Consider the following 19,124-nt stretch of genomic DNA (forward strand, 5'->3'; position numbering starts at 1 on the left):
TTCAAGAGCAGTAACTTTGGAAATAACCTGAGAGACCTAACTGATAGGAGCATATAACTAGCATATTGAGTAGTATAGCTCAATGTCAGTCTCTTTTCATGTATTCAAATAATGAAAAGGTATTTTTCTAACCCTCAATTAATATGCTATATCTAGTTCACATTTTTAAATGGGATATAACTCTAATAGTTTCTGCTGGATTAACTAATTTTCATTGCTTTTTTCTCAAAAAAAAAAAAACCCCAAAAACATAAATGTAAGATAACAAAAATAAAAATATCACACACCAGCTATATATTTTATAGACTGAAATTTTATGGTTGGAAAATAATTTTCAGTAAATAAGTCTTTAAATAAATTTAGAAGCTTCCCATTTTATTTTTTTGACATATTTAATTTTAAAAATCTGAGCTCTTGACAATGCCTTTAAAAACTTGAAGTCATTTAAATTGGCAGTATAGATTTTTAAAAAGTTGAAAATACATTCAGATAATAAATTTCTTTTATGCTCCCTAATGCCACTTATTTTAAGAGAGACTACAGATTTTTATTTTAAAAGTAATACTCATTAAGGAAAATTTTTAAACAGTGAAAAGGTATAAGAATTCATATATATTCCCAATATTTAAGCCCAACCACTGTTAACATCTTAATGGGTTTTATTTTTTTGGTCTTTGCTTTTTCTCATGCATAAATTGATTTGTATTATAGTTTAACGATATTGTACATATAATTTTCATTCCTTTTCCAAGACTTAGATCATAAAATAAATTCTATTGTTTGAAGAACTTGGATACACGAAAGTAGCCACTGAGGGTTATCTATGCTTTACTATCTGCAGTTTAAAGACTGTTTTTAGGGGAAACACATGAAATTAAGAGTCATATACTTCTGATTTCTTTATTATCTGTCCATTGAACAGTTCCATTAACCAACTAACAAATACCATGCAAAAAAGTTTATGCTTCAAAGTAATTTTACATCTCACCTTTTGAGCTGCAAGATGGAGGGCTGTTCTCCGGCTATGGTCAGTTTTATTGACATCTGCTCCTGCCTTCAGGAGAGCATCTGCACAATCCAGTCTGTCAGCCAACACACAATACATAAGTGGTGTTCTCCCAAATTGATCTTCTTTGTCTTTAAGGGCAGAGTTTCCTATGAGTATAAGAAATAGTGATATTTGATAACTGTTGCTATTACTAATATGACTAGGAACTACATTTACTGTTTGTTGTCAAGCACTGTGCTAAATGCATTAAACACTTTATCTCATTTTCACTTACCCTGTGAGTTAGTGTTACCATCCCTTTATTATAGGAAACTGAGACTCAGAGAAGTTAAGTAACTTGTTTACATTACACTGATATGGGATGGTGAAGCTACCATTCAAAATGATTGTTGACCATATCTTAACTACTATGTTATGCTAAATTACCATTTTGAGTTATGAAGCTACTTATTTTCCTCCCTCACTCCTTTCTTTTGCCAACAAATACTTAGTGCAGACCATATCCTAGGCAATGTATGTTTTGGTATGGTTTTGAGAGATACAAAAATGAATCATAGTTAGTTTTCCATTTTAGACAATATGGAGCAAGTGCCTACTACCCTAATCCTGCTAATTACAACTAAACATTCCAGGCAAAATATATGAAAGGTGGAGAAAAGGCAGATTGGCTACGAAACTATGAAACTCCAGAAACAACCTGATGGTGAGTTCCCTGAAGGTTTTTTGTTTTCATTTTTTTGCCTCTTCTGTATAGCCAGCATGGGTGTTAAAAGAAGCCCACCACAAACACCAATGGGCAAAGACACAAAATTATGTCACTCTCTCCAGTCAAAAGATTGGGAAGAGGGCAGCCCTGTAGGAGTGAACTCTCTTGATTATACCTGCTCTACTCAAAGCACATACAACAAAAGAAACTGCAATTCCTTTTACCCAGCTGGGTACTTTAGAGACTGTGGCAAGGAGCCCTATGAACCACTGTGCCCTGAATTAAGCAAAGAATAGCAATGCGGTGGTATCTTATACCTTTCCAACTAGATAATGGGGAAGTATTATGGAGAGAAAGAAGTTGGAGAAAGCAATTCTTAAATAGATGCATGAAGTCTGAGCAGTTCATGTGTTAAACTGACCAGAACCAAAATAGCAAAATATCTAAGATTTAAATTCTGTATAGAATACTGCCCAGGTTCTAAATTGGCCTGGTTAGCACGGAAGTGGGATAAGAACAGAAGAGGCTTGCAAGAGCTCGGAAAAATAATTAGACATTTGAATTAAAGTCCAAAAAATTGGAACAAAATGTTCATTAAAAATCTAAATAGACTGTCGGTCTATTAAAATAGTAGATTTAAATAGGATGCAGAATCTCATAACATAATACACAAAAGGTCCACGATATAATCCAAAATTACTAGACAAACCAAGAGCCAGGAAAATATTTACTTAACCAAGAAAAGACATTCAACAGGCACCAACACTTTGATGTACAGATATTAGAATTATCTGACAAAGATTTTAAAGCAACTATGATAAAAATGACCCAACAAGCAACTACGAACACTCTTGAAACAAATGGAAAATTAAAAAGTCTTGGCAAAGAAAGAGAAAACATAAAGATGAATCAAATGAAAATTTTAGAGTAATAAACATTTAATAAGTAAATAACCAAAAAAGGAACCAAAATAAAAAATTCACTGAATAGGCTCATAGCAGAATGGAGATGACAGAGGAAAGAATCACTGAACTTTATGTAGACCAACAGAAATTATTCAATCTGAACAACTAACTTACAGAAAATATATAAACAAAAAGAATCAACAGTCTTAGGGCTCTGTAGGACAATAGGAAGTATCAACCATTCATGTCATCACGGAAAGAGAGAAAAAAGAATGAAGGGCTGCAAACATATCTGAAAGAACAATGACTGGAAATGGGCCTAAATTGGGTGAAAGAGACAAATCTACAGATTTAGGAAGCTGAGTAAAGCTCAAATAGAATAAACTCAAAGAAATCCATGCTGAGTCAGTCATAATCAAATTTTTGAAAACTAAAGATAAAGGAAAAAAATCATGAAAGCAGCCAGAGAGAAACAACATATTATCTATAGGGGAACAACAATTGAAATTACAGTATATTTCTATTGAGAAACTATAGAGCCAGAGGCAACAGCAGAACATTTTTCAAGGGTTGGAGGAGAGCTGTCAACCTGGAATTCTACAACCAGTGCTTGCCTGGGGCTGGGAGTGGGGGGAGGTGGTGGAGCAGAGCAGTATTTAAGGAGTCATAGAAAGGGTATAGGGTTTCTTTTGGGAGTAATGAAATTGTTCTAAAATCAATTGTAATGTTTGTACAACTCTGTGAATTGTACATTATAAATTGGTGAATTATAGCATGTGTCTATGGTGAATCTCAATAAAAGTGGTTACGAAAAGCTCCACTACATATAAATTAAAATGGAATACTAAGACATTCAAGAAATGCAGAGGAAGACAGGAAAGGGAACAAAGAGAAATGAAAAACAGAGAGAATAAACAGTATACAAATAATAAATTAAAAATCTTAAATCCTAACATTAATAATTTAAGGTAAATGGTATAAACACACCAGTAAAAAGACAGAGATGGATTTTAAAAAGAGGACCCAACTATATGCTATTTATAAGACACTCACTTGAAATATAAGTAGGTCAAGAGTAAAAGAATGAGCACAGACATACCATATAAACACCAATCAAAAGAAAGCTAGAGTGATTATATTAATATCTGATAAAGTAGACTTCGAAGCAAAGACAATTACCAAGGACAAAGAAAAATGTCATATAATGATAAAAGGATCAATTCACCAAGAATACATAACAATCCTAACTGTGTATGTACCAAAACACAAAGCTGCAAAACATATGCAGCAGAAACTGATAGAATTGTAAGAAATACTTGAAAAATTCACAGTTATAGTTGGTAACTTCAACACCACTCTTTCGATAATTGCTTGAGCCACTAAAATGAAAATCAGCAAGGACCAAGAATAACTGAATACCACCATAAAACAGCAGAATATAACTGATATTTACTGAATATCTCACCTAGCAACAGCCATATACAGTCTTTTAAAACACCCATAGGACATTCACCAAAATAGATCATATGTTGGGTCATAAAACAAACATGAACAGTTTCAAAGAAGTAAAGTCATACAAAGTATGTTCTCTGAAATAATGTAATTAAACTAGAAATCGATAACGAAAGATAATGGGAAATCAGTGCATATTTGGAAATCAACGCATAGATAATCCATAGGTCTGTGAGAAATCTCAAGGGAAATTAAAAAACATAATTAAATGAATGAAAATAAAAATACTGTTCCTACTCTACACATGAGGAGGGCTTAGAAGGAAATAAATAACATTGAATACTTGTATAATAGAAGAAGTTTCAAATCAATGATTTATGCTTCTACCTTAGGACACTAACAAAAGCAGAGCAAATTTGACCCCAAAGGAAGTACATAATAAAGATAAGAGCATAGATCAATGAAATTAAAATGAGAAAAACACTAGAGAAAAATCAATGATGCTAAAAGTTGGTTCTTGGACAACATCAGTAAAATTGATAAATCTCTGATTAGTTGAACATTAAAAACAAGTATACAGGCATATCTAATATCAGGAATGAAAGTGGGAATTCACCACAGAGCCTGCAGACATTAAAGGGAAAATAAAAGAATACTATAAATGATAAACAATTTCATGCCCATAAATTCATAATTTAAGTGAAATGGCAAAATAAATAGATACACAGATCAATAATACAGAATTGAGAGTACAGAAATAGACCTATATCTGATCAATTGATTTTTGACAAAGGTGCAAAGGCACACAAATGAATAGTCTTTTACATAAATGATGCTGGAAAAATTGGAATCCATATACAACCCCTCCACCCAAAAAACCAAACAAACCCAAAACTCTTAACTTATACTTTCACCATAACTAAAATTATCTCAAAATCAATCATAAATTTAAATGTAAAACCTCTAGAACTACATAAAAGTTTTAGAAGCAAACAAAGGTGAAAAATCTCTGTAACCTTGGGTTAGGCAAAGATTTCTTAGATATGAAACCAAAGAACAAGCCATTAAAAAACTGATAAATTGGATTTTATCCAAATTAAAAACTCTGTTTGAAAGATACTGTTAAGAAAATAAAAAGACAAGCCACAAATTGGGAGGAAATATTTCCAAAACATGTATTTTATAAAGTCTTTTATCCAGAATAAAGAATTCTTACAATTGGATAAGAAAAAGACATAATGAAATTAAAGGATGGTCAAAAAGTTTGAATAGATATTTCACCAAATAAGCATATGAAAAAATGTTCAACATCATTAATACACAGGGAACATCAGACCACACATCTATGAAAATGGCTAAAACAACAAAACCAAAAACAAGCCTGACAACACCAAATGCTGGTGAGGATGTTAAAAAAAAAACTAGAACTCTCAGACATCACAGATAGGAATACAAAATGGGCCACTATGGAAAACTGTCAGTATCTTATTAAATATACACTTACTACATGGCCCAGTAATTTCTCTTCTAGATGCTCACTCAAGGGAAACTTATGTTCACATAAAAACCTGTATGTGGATGTTTATGGAAATTCTATTTATAATTGCTAAAAACTAGAAACATCTCAGTTGTCCTTGAACTGGAGAACAAAAGAGTCTATATAGTTCATCCATACAATGGAATATTGCTTGGCAATAAAAAGAAATAAATTAGGGATCCATTCAACAAAAGGGGAAAAAATTTCAAACGCAATATGCTAAGCAAAGAACTCAGTCCCAAAAAGTACACATATTGTATGATTCACTTACAAAGCATTCTGGAAAATGTAAAACTATAGGGATTGAAAATGGAGCAGTGGTTACCAGGGGCTGAGATGTAGGGAGGCATAAAGGGACATGAGAATTCTTGGATATGATGGAACTGCTCTATATCTTGTTGTGGTGGTGATTACATGACTATGTATTTGTTAAAATTAAATAACTGTACATTATAATGGTGAAATTTGCAGTATTTACTGTATTATACCTCAACAAACTTAACAAGAATAACAATAACAAAAAATATTGTAGCTACTTACATCACAGACAATGATCAGGGTAGACTATACTAGCAGAGGGTAATCATGTACGTGTTAAGCATGAGGGAAGCCAGTTACTTTCAAGGTGTTTTGACATGAACCCTGCTAATGGGGGAAGAAAACCGACCAAATGAAATATTTTCTTTGGAGAAATATGTTAAATGAAGAAGGAGAAGGTGTTACACTTCTATCTGAGCTGTTTTGTGCCTGAAACTAAATTACAGTTTAGTTCTAAATATTTCAATATACATTTAAATCTCAGGTATCTTGGGACCCAGAAATGCTTTATAGCTTTTCAAATAACTCACTGCTAATCCATGTTTCCATGTATCTTGGTAATAAAGCAAGAAAGGTCATTGTTCTTGAAATTTAAAAGAGCCTTACGAATATATTCAAATTGTGTATAACTCCTTGAGAAGGCAGGTTTTCTTTTTCAAAATCTTGGTTTTGAAGATGGATGCAAGTTCTACATTTGATTCAACATATGTGATAATAGGAGCCCCTGTGCAAAAGTCTTGTGAGTGGTAAAACAGTGCTAGGTATTATTCTCTCCATAAGGGCCTCCGTTATCTAATCCAGAAGATTCCAGAGATTTTATCACTACATTTATAGATAAAGACTCATTTAAACCCAAACTCATGTAAAGAACTAAAATGTATTATGGATAGAGAATGTTTCTTTTATCTTTTCAGCCTTTCTGGAGTCAGAATGATACTTACAGAGAATATGCTTTAACAAGGCTAGTTCCTAGTTATCTTTCATTATTAAACAACTCTCTACCAGCATCTTATTTGTTAGTGCTAAGCAAGAAGTAATACCTAGTATTAGCAAGATGATGGTAATTCGCATTATAATTTTCCCCTAGAGTGTGATTCCTCCTTGAAAGCTTTAGTAAGTGAGAGGATTTAGGAACTGTGGTCACAGGAACAAATGTTGAGAAATGGAGGCAATCATCTCATACTGAGATAATCCTAACTGATTAGACCTCTCAGGCCCAAAGTGAAGTCAGCACCATGGGGTTAATAGGTAACTCTATCTTCTAGGAAACAACTTTAGAACAATTGTTATTCTCTTCCCAAGTCTGCTGTAATACACAGGGAAACTTCAACCTTCTCTTCAATACCTGACATACTTTGTTTTTTGTGTAACTGGTATTTATACTTCCCAACAGAGAAGATTTAGTTGGGTTAGGTCACCACCATTCAATATGTTGTGCCTATAAGGAAAAATTTGTGTATTTGAGGAAATTGAAGGCATGTATCCCCTAGAAATGATTAGAAAAAGCAGCATTCAGCCTCCCTTGGGTTCTGTTTTGAGTTGCTGTAGAGGGAAAGTGACTTTACGGCTAGTTTCTCAGTAATGAGGGTCTTATCAGGTTCTGAGCTTCCTGGCTAACTGAGAGAGGCCTGTGCCTTTATCTACCTACCCTACCCTGCTTCTTAGTTTCCTCAATTCTAAAATTCGACCAATACCTGTCCAGCCTACACATTAACTTATTTTGATGTTCCGGTATAACGACTTATTGATAGGAAGGGTTTGGTAACCACACCATGTACAAGTATAGGACTTACAGTGTAAACTAATATTCACTGGATGGCAGTGCACTTAAATTAGCATTCCTATCAGGAACAGCTAATAAAGAAAGCAGCTGGCTAGTGTGCCGTGTTGTTTTAATTATTCCGGCAACTGTAGAGATAGCCTCTAATCCATGACCAACTGGTGCCTGCTTAACTGGAGCTGGCATTCTGCATGTGCTCAGCCTGAGCATAGCTCAGAAAACTAAGCTGGAACCAGGACTGGAAAACCATTACTCTACTGCATTCAGTTAAAGTTTATTTGAAGCAGAAGAGTCTGTATGGTTAATGGACTGTGTGTGGTATGTGTGAAAATCAGAGTTCCAACTCTAGCAGTTACAGGAAATGACCGTCACCTGTAGTGACCACTGTGCCAGTCTACACAATAGCTATGGCATCATACTCTCCAACACTAGCAAATTCAGCATTCTCTACTGATATCTTATTTGCTTGTTCTGAAATGTTACCTTTGTGTGGCATCAAAGATGCATTTCCTCTGCTTTCACCTACTTCTTATGTCACTTCTTTTGTCACATTCTTGGGAAGGCATTTATGGTCATTTAAAAAATATTTGCTTATTGTTATAAAGTCAACATGTGAACAATGGAAAGAACATAGAGTTCGTCATCAAAAGATTTGGTTTAACTCTCAACTTTGCAGTTCTTAGCTTTGCAACTGAATTTCTTAACATTTAAATTTCAGTATCTTAACATATAAAATAAAAATAACAATAACATGGAACATATATTTTTGAGGGCACTTGAGAGTTTATAAAATATTTTTACATACTCCTTCATAATTGTTGTGGAATCTTAAAATATTATTTATACTTATTGCTATTTTGAAATCATGATAGTTTTTAGATCTGCCATTAGATTTTGCTACTTACTGTGTTAATAAAAAGTGATTGCAGGTATACTGCTATATCATAATTTAAAAATCCTTTGATAACTGCATTTCAATATAGCTGATTTTCTTTGGATTCCTATATATTATATTTAAGCTCTTAAAAACACATTTCTGAGGAGGAGTCTATAAGCTTTACCATATTGCCAAAAGGACCTGTAGCACAAAAAAAGTTAAGAGAATTCCAATCTAGATAACCATTAAGTTCATTGGTCAAGATTTAGACCTAATCAGTTTTCTTTCTTTTCTTTCTCATTCTCTATACATTCATACATATGAATATGCTTATGTATGCAGAAATAGCCTCACAGTTAGTATTTAAAAGCTCAGGCTTTGGAATCTGACTTCCAGGCTACAATTTTAGTTCTGCTACTTATTAGAGAAGTAACTTAATCTCAATGCCTCAGGTTCCTCATGAATGAAATGAGAATAGTAATACCCAAAACTCTTTGTAGTGTTTTACTATTGAATGAGTTAATGAGTTGCTAAACATCTAATATACTGCCTGGCACATATAATTTAAATTTATAAATGCTGGCTAATTTTATTACTATTATTAATATGAATGCATATACATGTACGTATACTGATACACGCATATGTATGTAAGAAAGCATTTATAAAACATTTAGTGACACTAACATCCAAGGTCATTATAGAGATAAAGGAGGAAGTATCCTGAAATGATGCCACTACTGTACAACTTATGAGGCTCCTTGCCACCTAACTACTGTGTTCGGGAGATGTCGTAAACAAAGAGGGAACATGAGTCAGAGAGACTTATACTTGCTCAGAACATGCTCAGGAGAACAAAAGTTATGGTAGAAACAGAATGGTGCTGCCTGGTCATTCAACCACTGCCAGTAACCCCAAACACTATAGCAGTAATGACAATATCAACCATTACACACTATGCATATTTACAAACAATTTAGTTTGGCTTTTACAAAAAAAATAGCATTTTGTTGTTGTTGCATTTAGTGCTTTTTCATTTTAAAGCATTTCTGAAACTATGTAAGATTTGATTATTTTACTGGAAGTCCAACCTGATATAACAATAACAATAATAAGGCCCTATTTATTGTCTACTATGTGTCAGGTGTGATGGTGGATTTTTTAAAAGATATAATCAGCATATAACATATTAGTTTCAGGTGCACAACATGATTTGATATTTGTACATACTGCCAAATGATTACAGTAAGTCTAGTTAACATCCATTACCATAGTTACCATTTTTTTCTTGTGATGAGAAATATAATTTTCAAATATACAATACAGTAATATTAACTATAGTCACCCTAGATGTTTTAGAGTCATTATCTAATTCTCACATATGCAGAGTATGATAATCTATACTTTGCAGATGAGGAAACTGAGCCTCAAAAAGATTAAGTGGCTTAGCCAAGGTAATACAGTAATAAATGACAAAGCCAGAACTGAAAATTCAGGCTTATCTGACTCTAAAATCCAAAATCTTTCTAGTACATTACATTACATTGTACAGTATTGAAATGAATCTATGAAATTCTATTATCAACTATATCTCTGATATTCACTCAAATTATTTAGGTTTGATATTAAGAGAAAAGCTACATATCTCTATAAATGATAACTATAACATATAAGAATTTTACTATGTATGTTTATGCTTTCAGGGCCCAAGACTGAGCCCTAATTCATTGAATCTAAGATGTAATGAATTATGTTAAAACATTAATCCATTGTATTAGGTTAAACACTAAAAATTGCTACTAAAATTATGTCTTGCTCAGGGAAAGCCTCTTCAATCCTCCACCGGGACAATGGGCAGCACAGAAAGTGTTCGATTTTAATTAGTTGTGTATGTAGAAAGACATGCTCATCTGTTTCCATGGAGTCAAACACATTGCTGACATACTTCTCCATGGAAACAGAGAAGGGAAAATAGAAAATGCTAAAGTGAATGAATTCACTGAGCAGTTGGTGAGCAAGATTCAAGAAAAATATAATTCATCTGTAGTACTATGTTACTAGTTTAGAAAAGAGAAACATGCTACATAAAAGAATATATAAGATACATTGAAATTAAATAAGTTATTTTAGTAGGACTATACAAATATTGGGAAATACCACAGAGCAAAGATATTACTGTTTCTGCACAAAAGACACAACAGCAGAATTCTTAAAAGATGAGCAGTGTTACAGCTCAAAGTCAGTAATGAGACAAGATGATAAAAAACATAGGAAACCAATTTATAAATATTTTTATCATCTTTATACTGGTTTCACATCATTTTGTTTTTAAGGATTTTTTTCTTTGGGGATATAATATTATAGGAATATTTCAAACTTTATTATATAATGTATTAGTTAATTAGTATGATTAAGCCTGTATAAGTGTTTTTAATTTACAACATAATGCACATTGTTTCCTTTGAAGGTTATATTTTTAATTAAAATAATAAAGAATTCACATTATAAGATATTTTCTCTTAGGTATCCTGACTTAAAAAAATTATTTTCCATTGAAATTTAGTCCTGACCTGCCTCTCAATTCAGTTCAACTCGATTCCCATTTAATCCTGGCCCTCAAGATGATTACAGACTTTTTCGAAGGAAAGATACTTAAAAGAATGTAATATTTATTCATTCATTAACAAATATTTCTCATGTGCATACCATATGCCAAGTACTGTGTTGGATTTTGTGGATATAGTGATGAATTAAACAGACACTGTCTATACTCATGGAGGCTACTGGCTTACAGAAGAGAGACATTACAGAAGAGAGTCATGCATATAAATATACAGTTACAATCTGAGACAAGTTCTATGAAATAAAACTATAGAGTTCCAATAGAGAACACAATGAACAAGTTTCATTAAGACTGGATGGTTAGCGCAGGCCTTTTTGAAGAAGCGACTGGAACGCTGAGATCTGAAGGATGAGTAAGAGTTAGTCAGATAGAGAATGGGGAGAATGATATTTTAGGCAAAATCCCTGGGATGGAAAAGGGGTTGGAAGGTTTGAGAAACTGAAAGAAAGCAAGTTTTTCTTGGAAGGGAGTGGTGAAAGGTGAGGTTGGAGAGGGGAAAGGTATAGGTACACTTTTAAATTTTATTCCAAATACAATGAGAAGCAATTAAAGAGTTTTGTGCAGGAAAATGACAAAACTGTATGCACAACTTTCAGTACAAGTAAACATGGAACATTTAGCAAGAACATTTCAAAGAAGCAGAATGAAATTATAGTGTTTAAGATTTATACCTAGATGGTAAAACTATACTGTCATTACTATCATAAAAGTCAAGATAGAAAATTACTCCAAGGGGCAGGGAAGGATGCATTAAGGGCTTCTGGGGGAACAATGTTGTCTCTTGACCTAATGGTGGTTACATGGATGTTTGCTTCATATTTATTTGATAAACTGTACCTGTAAGTCGTATATATCTTTTTATATGTATATTTCAAAATAAGGAGGTATGCTTTGTTTTCTTTTAATAAAAGAGTAGACTGAGGTAAAGTAGTGGAGGCAATGGGTACCGACAGCTCAAGAAGCTTGGTTTTGGTGATAGAGAGTGATAATTATCCCCATATCCATTCTCTGATTTTTTCTTTTTATGCATTGAGCACCCTGAGCTTTAGCTGAGCATGACGCCATAGAGGGAGAGACTTTTTTTCAGGCTCTTTTGTCCTGGGTGTGGCTCTGTGTTTAAGTCCAGTGCATCTCCTGAGTGACAAACTGCTTTCCTGCACTCTCTTCCCGCTGGCTGGGCTATGACTACAGTGTAAGTATCTGCCTTTGACCCAGAGATGGCAGCCACATGTTGAGAATGGCAGAGCCGTGCCCTAGCAGCATCTCTGGATTTTGTGAAGCAGAGATGTCTATCCATCATAGGCTGCCTACTTACCTTTGTACTATTTTGTGAATGAAATATACTTTTACCTTATTTAAGTCACTGTTATAGCAGTTTAGCCTGTGCAGTTAAGAAGGAAAGTTGAGAAATATGGCAATACCTAGAGGGAGATGAAAGAGATTTGTAAGTAATAGAGACAACAGAGCATGTTTAAATGTTGATGGGTAGAATATTGAATAGAAGAAAAGGTTGAAGATGTGGTAATCGGAGATTTAAAAAAATGGAGCAAGGTCCCTGAGAAGACAGGAGGGATAGAATATGGAGCGTGTGTGGAAGAACTGACCTTTGACAGAAAAGGATATTTGCTCTGTTTTAGCAGAAAGAGAGAAGATGGGTGCAGAAGTAGGTTGATTTGCAGATATCATGCTGAAAGATGAGTTCTTATTTAAAGTTTTCATTTTCTGTAGGAACATAAAGTGTTAGGTGACAATGGAGAGAGGGAGAATGGGCAGTCAGAGGTTCAGTAGAGTGAGAAGGTATGAAACACTCATTATGTGAAAATGTGTTCTGAGCAGAAAGTACTGAGTATCCTTTGGAAGTGGGTAATCATTAATTTAGGGTGCTACCAATCTTCCAGACAGGTTAAATTGTCCAGGGGTTGGCAGAGAAGATGGACTAGGTCCATCCAGAACTGGGGCTTGCAACAGCCAGATGCAACAGAAGGTGAGGAGAAAAGATAATTTTTCAAAGAGAAGTATTTTAGTAATAAGATTATGGAATTAGGACTGAATAGGGGAGAAGGTAAAGACAGGAGACTGATAGTTGAAACTGGAGAAGTTAATGGATTATGGAAGTCTCAGTGAAGAACTATTGAAAAAGTATTGTTTTCATTAGCAAGTGAACTGGAATTGAAAGAGTTTCAGTTGGATGGTGCAATGTGTGAATGGATGATTCAGAGGTACTCAAGATGTCAAATCCCAGGGAGTAACTGTGAATATAGAAAGCTGAGGTGAAGCTGAAGCATCATGTGATAACATCTCTGATAAAGAAATCTTCACAGCATATGGTATAAGGATTCTGTCTTTGAAGATAAATAGGAGTTTGTTTAGTAGAGAAGAGAGTAAGTGGGGAGAAGGTAGAAAAGAGGAGAGGAAACAGATGTATACATAAAAGACAAAATTTACCGCATACTGGGGAATAGAACGCCTAGCCAGAAGTTAGGGTGTATGGGTAGAAATTCCTGAATAAACTGGAAAGGTAAGATGAAAATAAATTCTGAAGGAACAGGTATGAAAGCTCAAGCAGTGTGGACTTTATTTTAAAGCCCAACTTGTCAATCATGATGTCATCAGACATTGGTGTGCAAAATGATCATAGATAAAATACTTTTATTTATTCTCTTTGGGACTAATGACTTGTTTACTGGTGAATTTGTGGGTTTTACGACTCTGGGAAATTCTTATCCATTGTGTCCTTGAATATTGTTTCTGTCCCATTCACTTTGTTCTCTCTTTCTAGAACTTCTGTAATGGACCTATCTCTATATGAATGATAGGCAGAACATTGAATCAATTTCAACCAATTGAATCAATGATAGAAAAAACATTGAATCGATTTTAAAACATTAAAATTTAAATTATTTGTAAACTTTAGTACTTTTGGTATATAGTAAATGTTAAAGATCATTATTTACTATGTCATATTAGATATCTGTTATTACAAAGATGAAATAATTCTCTTGGCATCTTAGAGTACATATCCAGGTTCAATTCCAAACGCACAGATATTTCTCATGTACTTTTCACCTAATTTTAATCCATATTTTTAAGTTTCAGGACTTAATTTCTTTCTTGTTTAAGTTCTGGAACAAAATGTAAATAATGACATATTTCTATTAAAATGTGTAAGTACAGTGCAAATTAAAACTAAGGTTAACAAACTTCCTTAGGACAAAGTTATTTTTAAAGTTTCTGTATTTACAGGGACTGCTTACCTACAATGAGCCTGTGAAGAGCTCCCTTATCTCCATTAATAGCAGCAGCATGAACTTGAGATGTTAATGAGGAACCAGTAAAGAACAAGTTCTCTGATTTGTTCATAGTCTTCTCAACAACTGGAGCAACCTGAAATAATGATTTAAATCATGAGGAGACATTTCTGAAAGCTGTCTCATCAGTTCTAAATGGGTATATTATAAATATGATTTACTAGAATATGTGACTAGGATTAGAAAAATCTGCAGTCCTAGTCCTAGAATTGTTATAATGTGGCAAATTAGGGGGCTCTTGGTACAAAATTGTGCATCTGTAAAATAAGAGGGTTAGATACATCTAAGATTCCTTCTCAGGAGCTATCTGAGGAAAAAAAAAAGGAGGCTTGATATTTAACATGAAGCACAGGACCCCCAAAATCACATTGATTTCTAAGTTAATATAATTTGATTCCACATAACACTAAACCTTAGAATTAATATTGGGAATAAAGGAGATGACCAGGACACAAAATGGGTATGATGTGAATTTAATTGTTAGGTCAGAATTAACTAGGTTTAAGAGCTAAATTAAAAAGTACCTAGTTCTTTTTTTCATGCAGACAAAAGGAGGAATTTTTATTTGTTCTCTCCATATGTCCATCAGGGAAACATATCCATCCCAAGATCTTGACCTTAGGATCCTACTTGGAATATCACATCATCAGGATTAACCTTCTTTCATTAAGGAAAATTTTGTCCTGACCGGTATTCAGATATGATTTACTAGAACTGTCTAGAAATACATTATCTACATAGGAAAATAATGAGTTCTCTATCATAAGAGTATTTAAGCAAAAGCTGGATTCTATCAGAAATGCAGCAAAAATTCAAGCTCCTCATGAGAAGGAAAGAGGGGTAGTTCCATCAGTAATCTTAAACTTTCTTCCTAAACATAAGGTGTTATATCAAAGTTTCCAAGTTGAATGCCTACAAGGACCAAGGAGGTTAAAAAGTTTAAGAAACATAGGGAGTCATGGGGAGCACAGCAAACTGGAACATACATAGCTATCTAAAGAGAGCAACTGTTAATTGGCTACGGTTAATAGCTGTCATAAGGGTAGGCAGGCCCTCTTCTGATTTCACCAAAAAGCGTCACTTCAATCTCCATGAATCCCGAGAATCCGGAAGTTTTGTAAGATAAATTTATCGTTGCTGATGAGCTAGTACTTGTTGAAGCTGACAAGGATTTTTGATTCAAATGCTAAGAGTGAAAGTGTTTTCTTAATTTTGGTAAAGGTTAGTTCATGTCTTTATTTTATATGGGCACTGTGAGACACTTCTGTCATGTCTGAGCATGTCTGTCATGTCAGAAAAACCACTGTCATGTGCAAGATTATATTAAAGTGACCTGAAAGAATCTACAAAACAGAGGTGGAGGTGGAACACAGGAGAGGAGTAACTGTACTTGTGCTCTAGGTCCTGTTAATAATTAGCAGCATGCCCTTAGGCTACCTCGCCTCTGATTTTCTGTAAAATATGAAAATGCAAAAGGTAGACTATGTTAATTAATTAAAAAAGCTGAGTACCAACTGTGTGCTAGGCATTGTTCTGAACTCTGATAAGTTAAAATGTCATTTTAGATTCTAAGAGATCAGAGTTTTAGGCCCATCTGAATCACACACATACACATACACAAATACCTCCAAAACTCTTCATACTCTTTGAAAATATACTAAAAATTAGATCTCAGTTATATAAAGTTATATACATTTCACCAACAGGTATATGTACAGTTGTTCAGTAAATGTTGAATGAAAAGTTACAGGTTGAGTACTAGGTCCTGAGGATCAAAGTTTAATTTCTTGGAGTAATGTGTTCATATTCAGTGTCTGCTCAAACTCCCCATCTCTGTCTCCCCTGTCAGAGAGGAAGATGAGTGGCATAGAGAAGGGCACTGGACTAGGAGACAGGAGACTTAATTAAAAGTCTTGGTTCTGCCCCTATCTAATTTCATCACCCTGGGAAAGTGATTCCCTAGAATCAAAACCACTTTAATTATAAAACGCCATAAAATGCAAAGGTATCATCATCATTACTAATTATAAAACAAGCCAGTGTAATAAATGTTCTAATAATTATAACTGTACAAAACTAGTGGTGCTGTAGTCACGAGCAAAGGAAGAGTAATTCTGATTAGGATTAAAGGTTTGGTTGCTTGGGAAGTTCTGAGACAGTGACAGTTGAGATGGAAGGGGTTAAGGCCATTCCAGGCAGCAGCAAAGTTGGAGCAAAGGCGAGACATAGGGGCAACCACAAAAAGCAGAATGCCTCTCGGGTACTAAGTAGTGATTGTCCACCTACCATTTGGGAAATCTGGACCTGGCTGGTATTTGTAGATGAGGCTTGAGAGCTAACTGGGACCAGATTAAGATCCTCAACTGCTTGGCTAATGAATGTCGTACCTTGTGGGGAGTGATCCATGCATTATCAGCAATTACTCTCACACTTGAGCTTCTTCAGTTTACAACGTGCTTTCCCATCCTACCCGGATCTACTCCTTACACGAGCCCACAGAGACAATTAGGGATAAGTCATTTACTTATTTAGCTGAGGCCCTGAGAGGTGGCTCCGACTTTTTAACGCAGTAATTAGCGCAGAAAGAAGAGGCAGCAGGCGAGGCGGTCAGCGATGGAGGCTCCGGCCACAGCCCAGGTCAGGTGGGCCCTGAGTCTGAGGCAGGGGCCAAGGCAGTGCAGATTGAACGGAGCCTCCCGAGCCAGGACCCCTCCTACTCACCCTTGCCTCCTCCAGGACTCACGTCCCGGGGACGACTCCAGGAGGCACGACCCCACACTGGGCCGCCCCTCCCGCCAGGACAGTACACTACATCTGGCTGGAACCCCACCACCGCGCTGAAACTAACAGAGCCCCTCGGAAGGCCGCCCAAGACGGTCGACCGCACAGCCTTCTGGGAGTTGTAGTTCTCACCCTCTGTAACACAGTGGTGCACCAGCTCGCCGCCCTTTTTATCCCACAGGGCTCCGCGCGCAAAGGACTCGGTGGACCTGAACCGAGAGCCTTATGGGAAAGGAGTTCTGGATACCAGATGAAATGTTCAGTAAGAGTGGTGCAAGACTACATTTCCCGATGTACTCCGAAGTGGGCAGGACCCGGAAGTGAGGGTTGCGAGGCCTCTCTGGAAGTTGTCCCGGGTGTTCGCCGCTAGAGCTCCGGGTCGAGAGGACGAGGTGCTGCTGGCCGGGAGAATTCTCCGCTGCCACCGGCTCCCGGAGCCCAGCCCTTTCCTAACCCAACCCGACCCTGCCCAGTCCCAGCAGCCAGCGCTTGCCCCTGCCGCGGATCTCAGCGTTACCATGAATCCTGCCGTCTTTCTATCCTTACCCGACCTGAGATGCTCCCTGCTGCTCCTGGTGAGTGAGTGAAGGAATGACAGACCCTTCGACAGACGCAGGGATGGCCTCCCGCTCTCACTGAGGGGCAACACAGCTGCCCGTACTTTGCTTTAGAATCTTTTTCTCCGGTGGCGAACAGTGCACTCTCCCTGCTGCCTTCATTCTCGGCATCCATCTGTCCACTCTCCAGGCCTGGGGTCTCCGAGGCCTGAGAAAACACGGTCGGAGGGAGGTTGAGACCTGTAAACAGGGGAATTAGCCCTGAGAGAAGGATACGTGGGAGGGTCACAGCGAGGAGCTCCCCTTTTTCCCGAAGTACGGTGGTGGTTTCAGACTCGAGAGCTCCTGGACCGGGTGGTAGCCTGAATCGAAAAAGACAGGCAATAGACCTACTGTCCCCTCTTACCCCTCCTTTTGGAAAGGGTATGAGGCCGACAGGTGCTGGGGTCGTGTGAAGCTCACTCTGGAGTCCTGAAACAGTGCCCGGGTTGGCAGAGCCCTCTGTTGTGGCTTGATGTGATTGGTTTGGAACCCGGAACTGTAGACTTGTGGTGTCCACTGGGGGGAATAAAGGTGGAGGCTATTATTATCTGAAAACCTCGACTCAAGGCCTCCCTCAATTTTTGTTACAACCCCTCCTCCCTACCCCCACCCCCAATTTAAGCAGAGTTCTTCAGCGCTCCTGATTTGAGAATTACCAGATCTTTTGCATTCATATGTACTCATTCCTTAACTCCCTCACCTGCTGAGCTCCAGCCCATTTAAAAAGAAATCTTTCCCTTTTCTTCCAGAGTATATCTTGAGTGCACAACCCAAGTAATCCAGGCTGCAGGTCAAATTGAGGCAAAAGTGGAGGACTACCTATAGGAAAAAATGACATACCTTTAATTGAGTTGTTACTATAATACAATATTTGAAAAAAGTTTAATTGTACTAGATTTTTTAAAAGCCAAATTTAAGATGGACATTAAGTCAAAAGCATTTTCTTTACAATTTAAGAAACATAATTAAGTGACTCAGAAGTAGTCATATAGCTAGTTACCAGCAGCACTAGGACTTGAATGAGGTCTTTCAATTTGTGCTTATTTCACCGTATTACATTAAATGTTTAATATTTGTGTGTAGTTTCTCCCCTCTCCCCTTCCCTCTTCCCCTCCTCCCCCCTTCTCTCTGATTTGCAAGTCATATTCAAAACCCGCATACAGCACTTGGACCTTTTCAGAGGAAAAGCAGTATAAAAAAACTAAAGGGGATGTCAAAGTACTTTTGAG

At 36.1% G+C, this 19,124-nt stretch overlaps 2 protein-coding genes across 9 annotated transcripts in view; one reads left to right on the top strand and one right to left on the bottom strand.

Annotated features, from left to right (window-relative positions):
• The window catches only part of INVS (inversin), a 127,940-nt gene extending 110,512 nt beyond the window's left edge, over window positions 1–17,428 (bottom strand). For 2 of the 8 annotated variants that reach the window (XM_039855775.1, XM_039855766.1), the window contains exons 1-3: window positions 16,802–17,428; window positions 14,462–14,591; window positions 989–1,155 (exon numbers count right to left, since the gene is read on the bottom strand). In XM_039855775.1, coding sequence (XP_039711709.1) covers window positions 989–1,155; window positions 14,462–14,591; window positions 16,802–16,921 — 417 coding nt within the window. In that variant the 5' untranslated portion in view covers window positions 16,922–17,428. Of the gene's footprint in view, window positions 1–988; window positions 1,156–14,461; window positions 14,593–16,801 lie in introns of those variants that run through there. The other 6 variants (XM_039855807.1, XM_039855801.1, XM_039855792.1 and 3 more) reach the window with 5 other exon arrangements.
• Window positions 17,429–17,619: 191 nt separating this feature from the next.
• ERP44 (endoplasmic reticulum protein 44) overlaps window positions 17,620–19,124 on the top strand; it is a 69,708-nt gene continuing 68,203 nt past the window's right edge. Inside the window, exon 1 of the mRNA XM_039855868.1 lies at window positions 17,620–17,871. Coding sequence (XP_039711802.1) covers window positions 17,815–17,871 — 57 coding nt within the window. The 5' untranslated portion in view covers window positions 17,620–17,814. The remainder of the gene's footprint in view (window positions 17,872–19,124) is intronic.

Source organism: Pteropus medius, unplaced genomic scaffold (genome assembly GCF_902729225.1).
Source record: "Pteropus medius unplaced genomic scaffold, Ma_sr-lr_union100, whole genome shotgun sequence".
NCBI lineage: Eukaryota > Metazoa > Chordata > Mammalia > Chiroptera > Pteropodidae > Pteropus > Pteropus medius.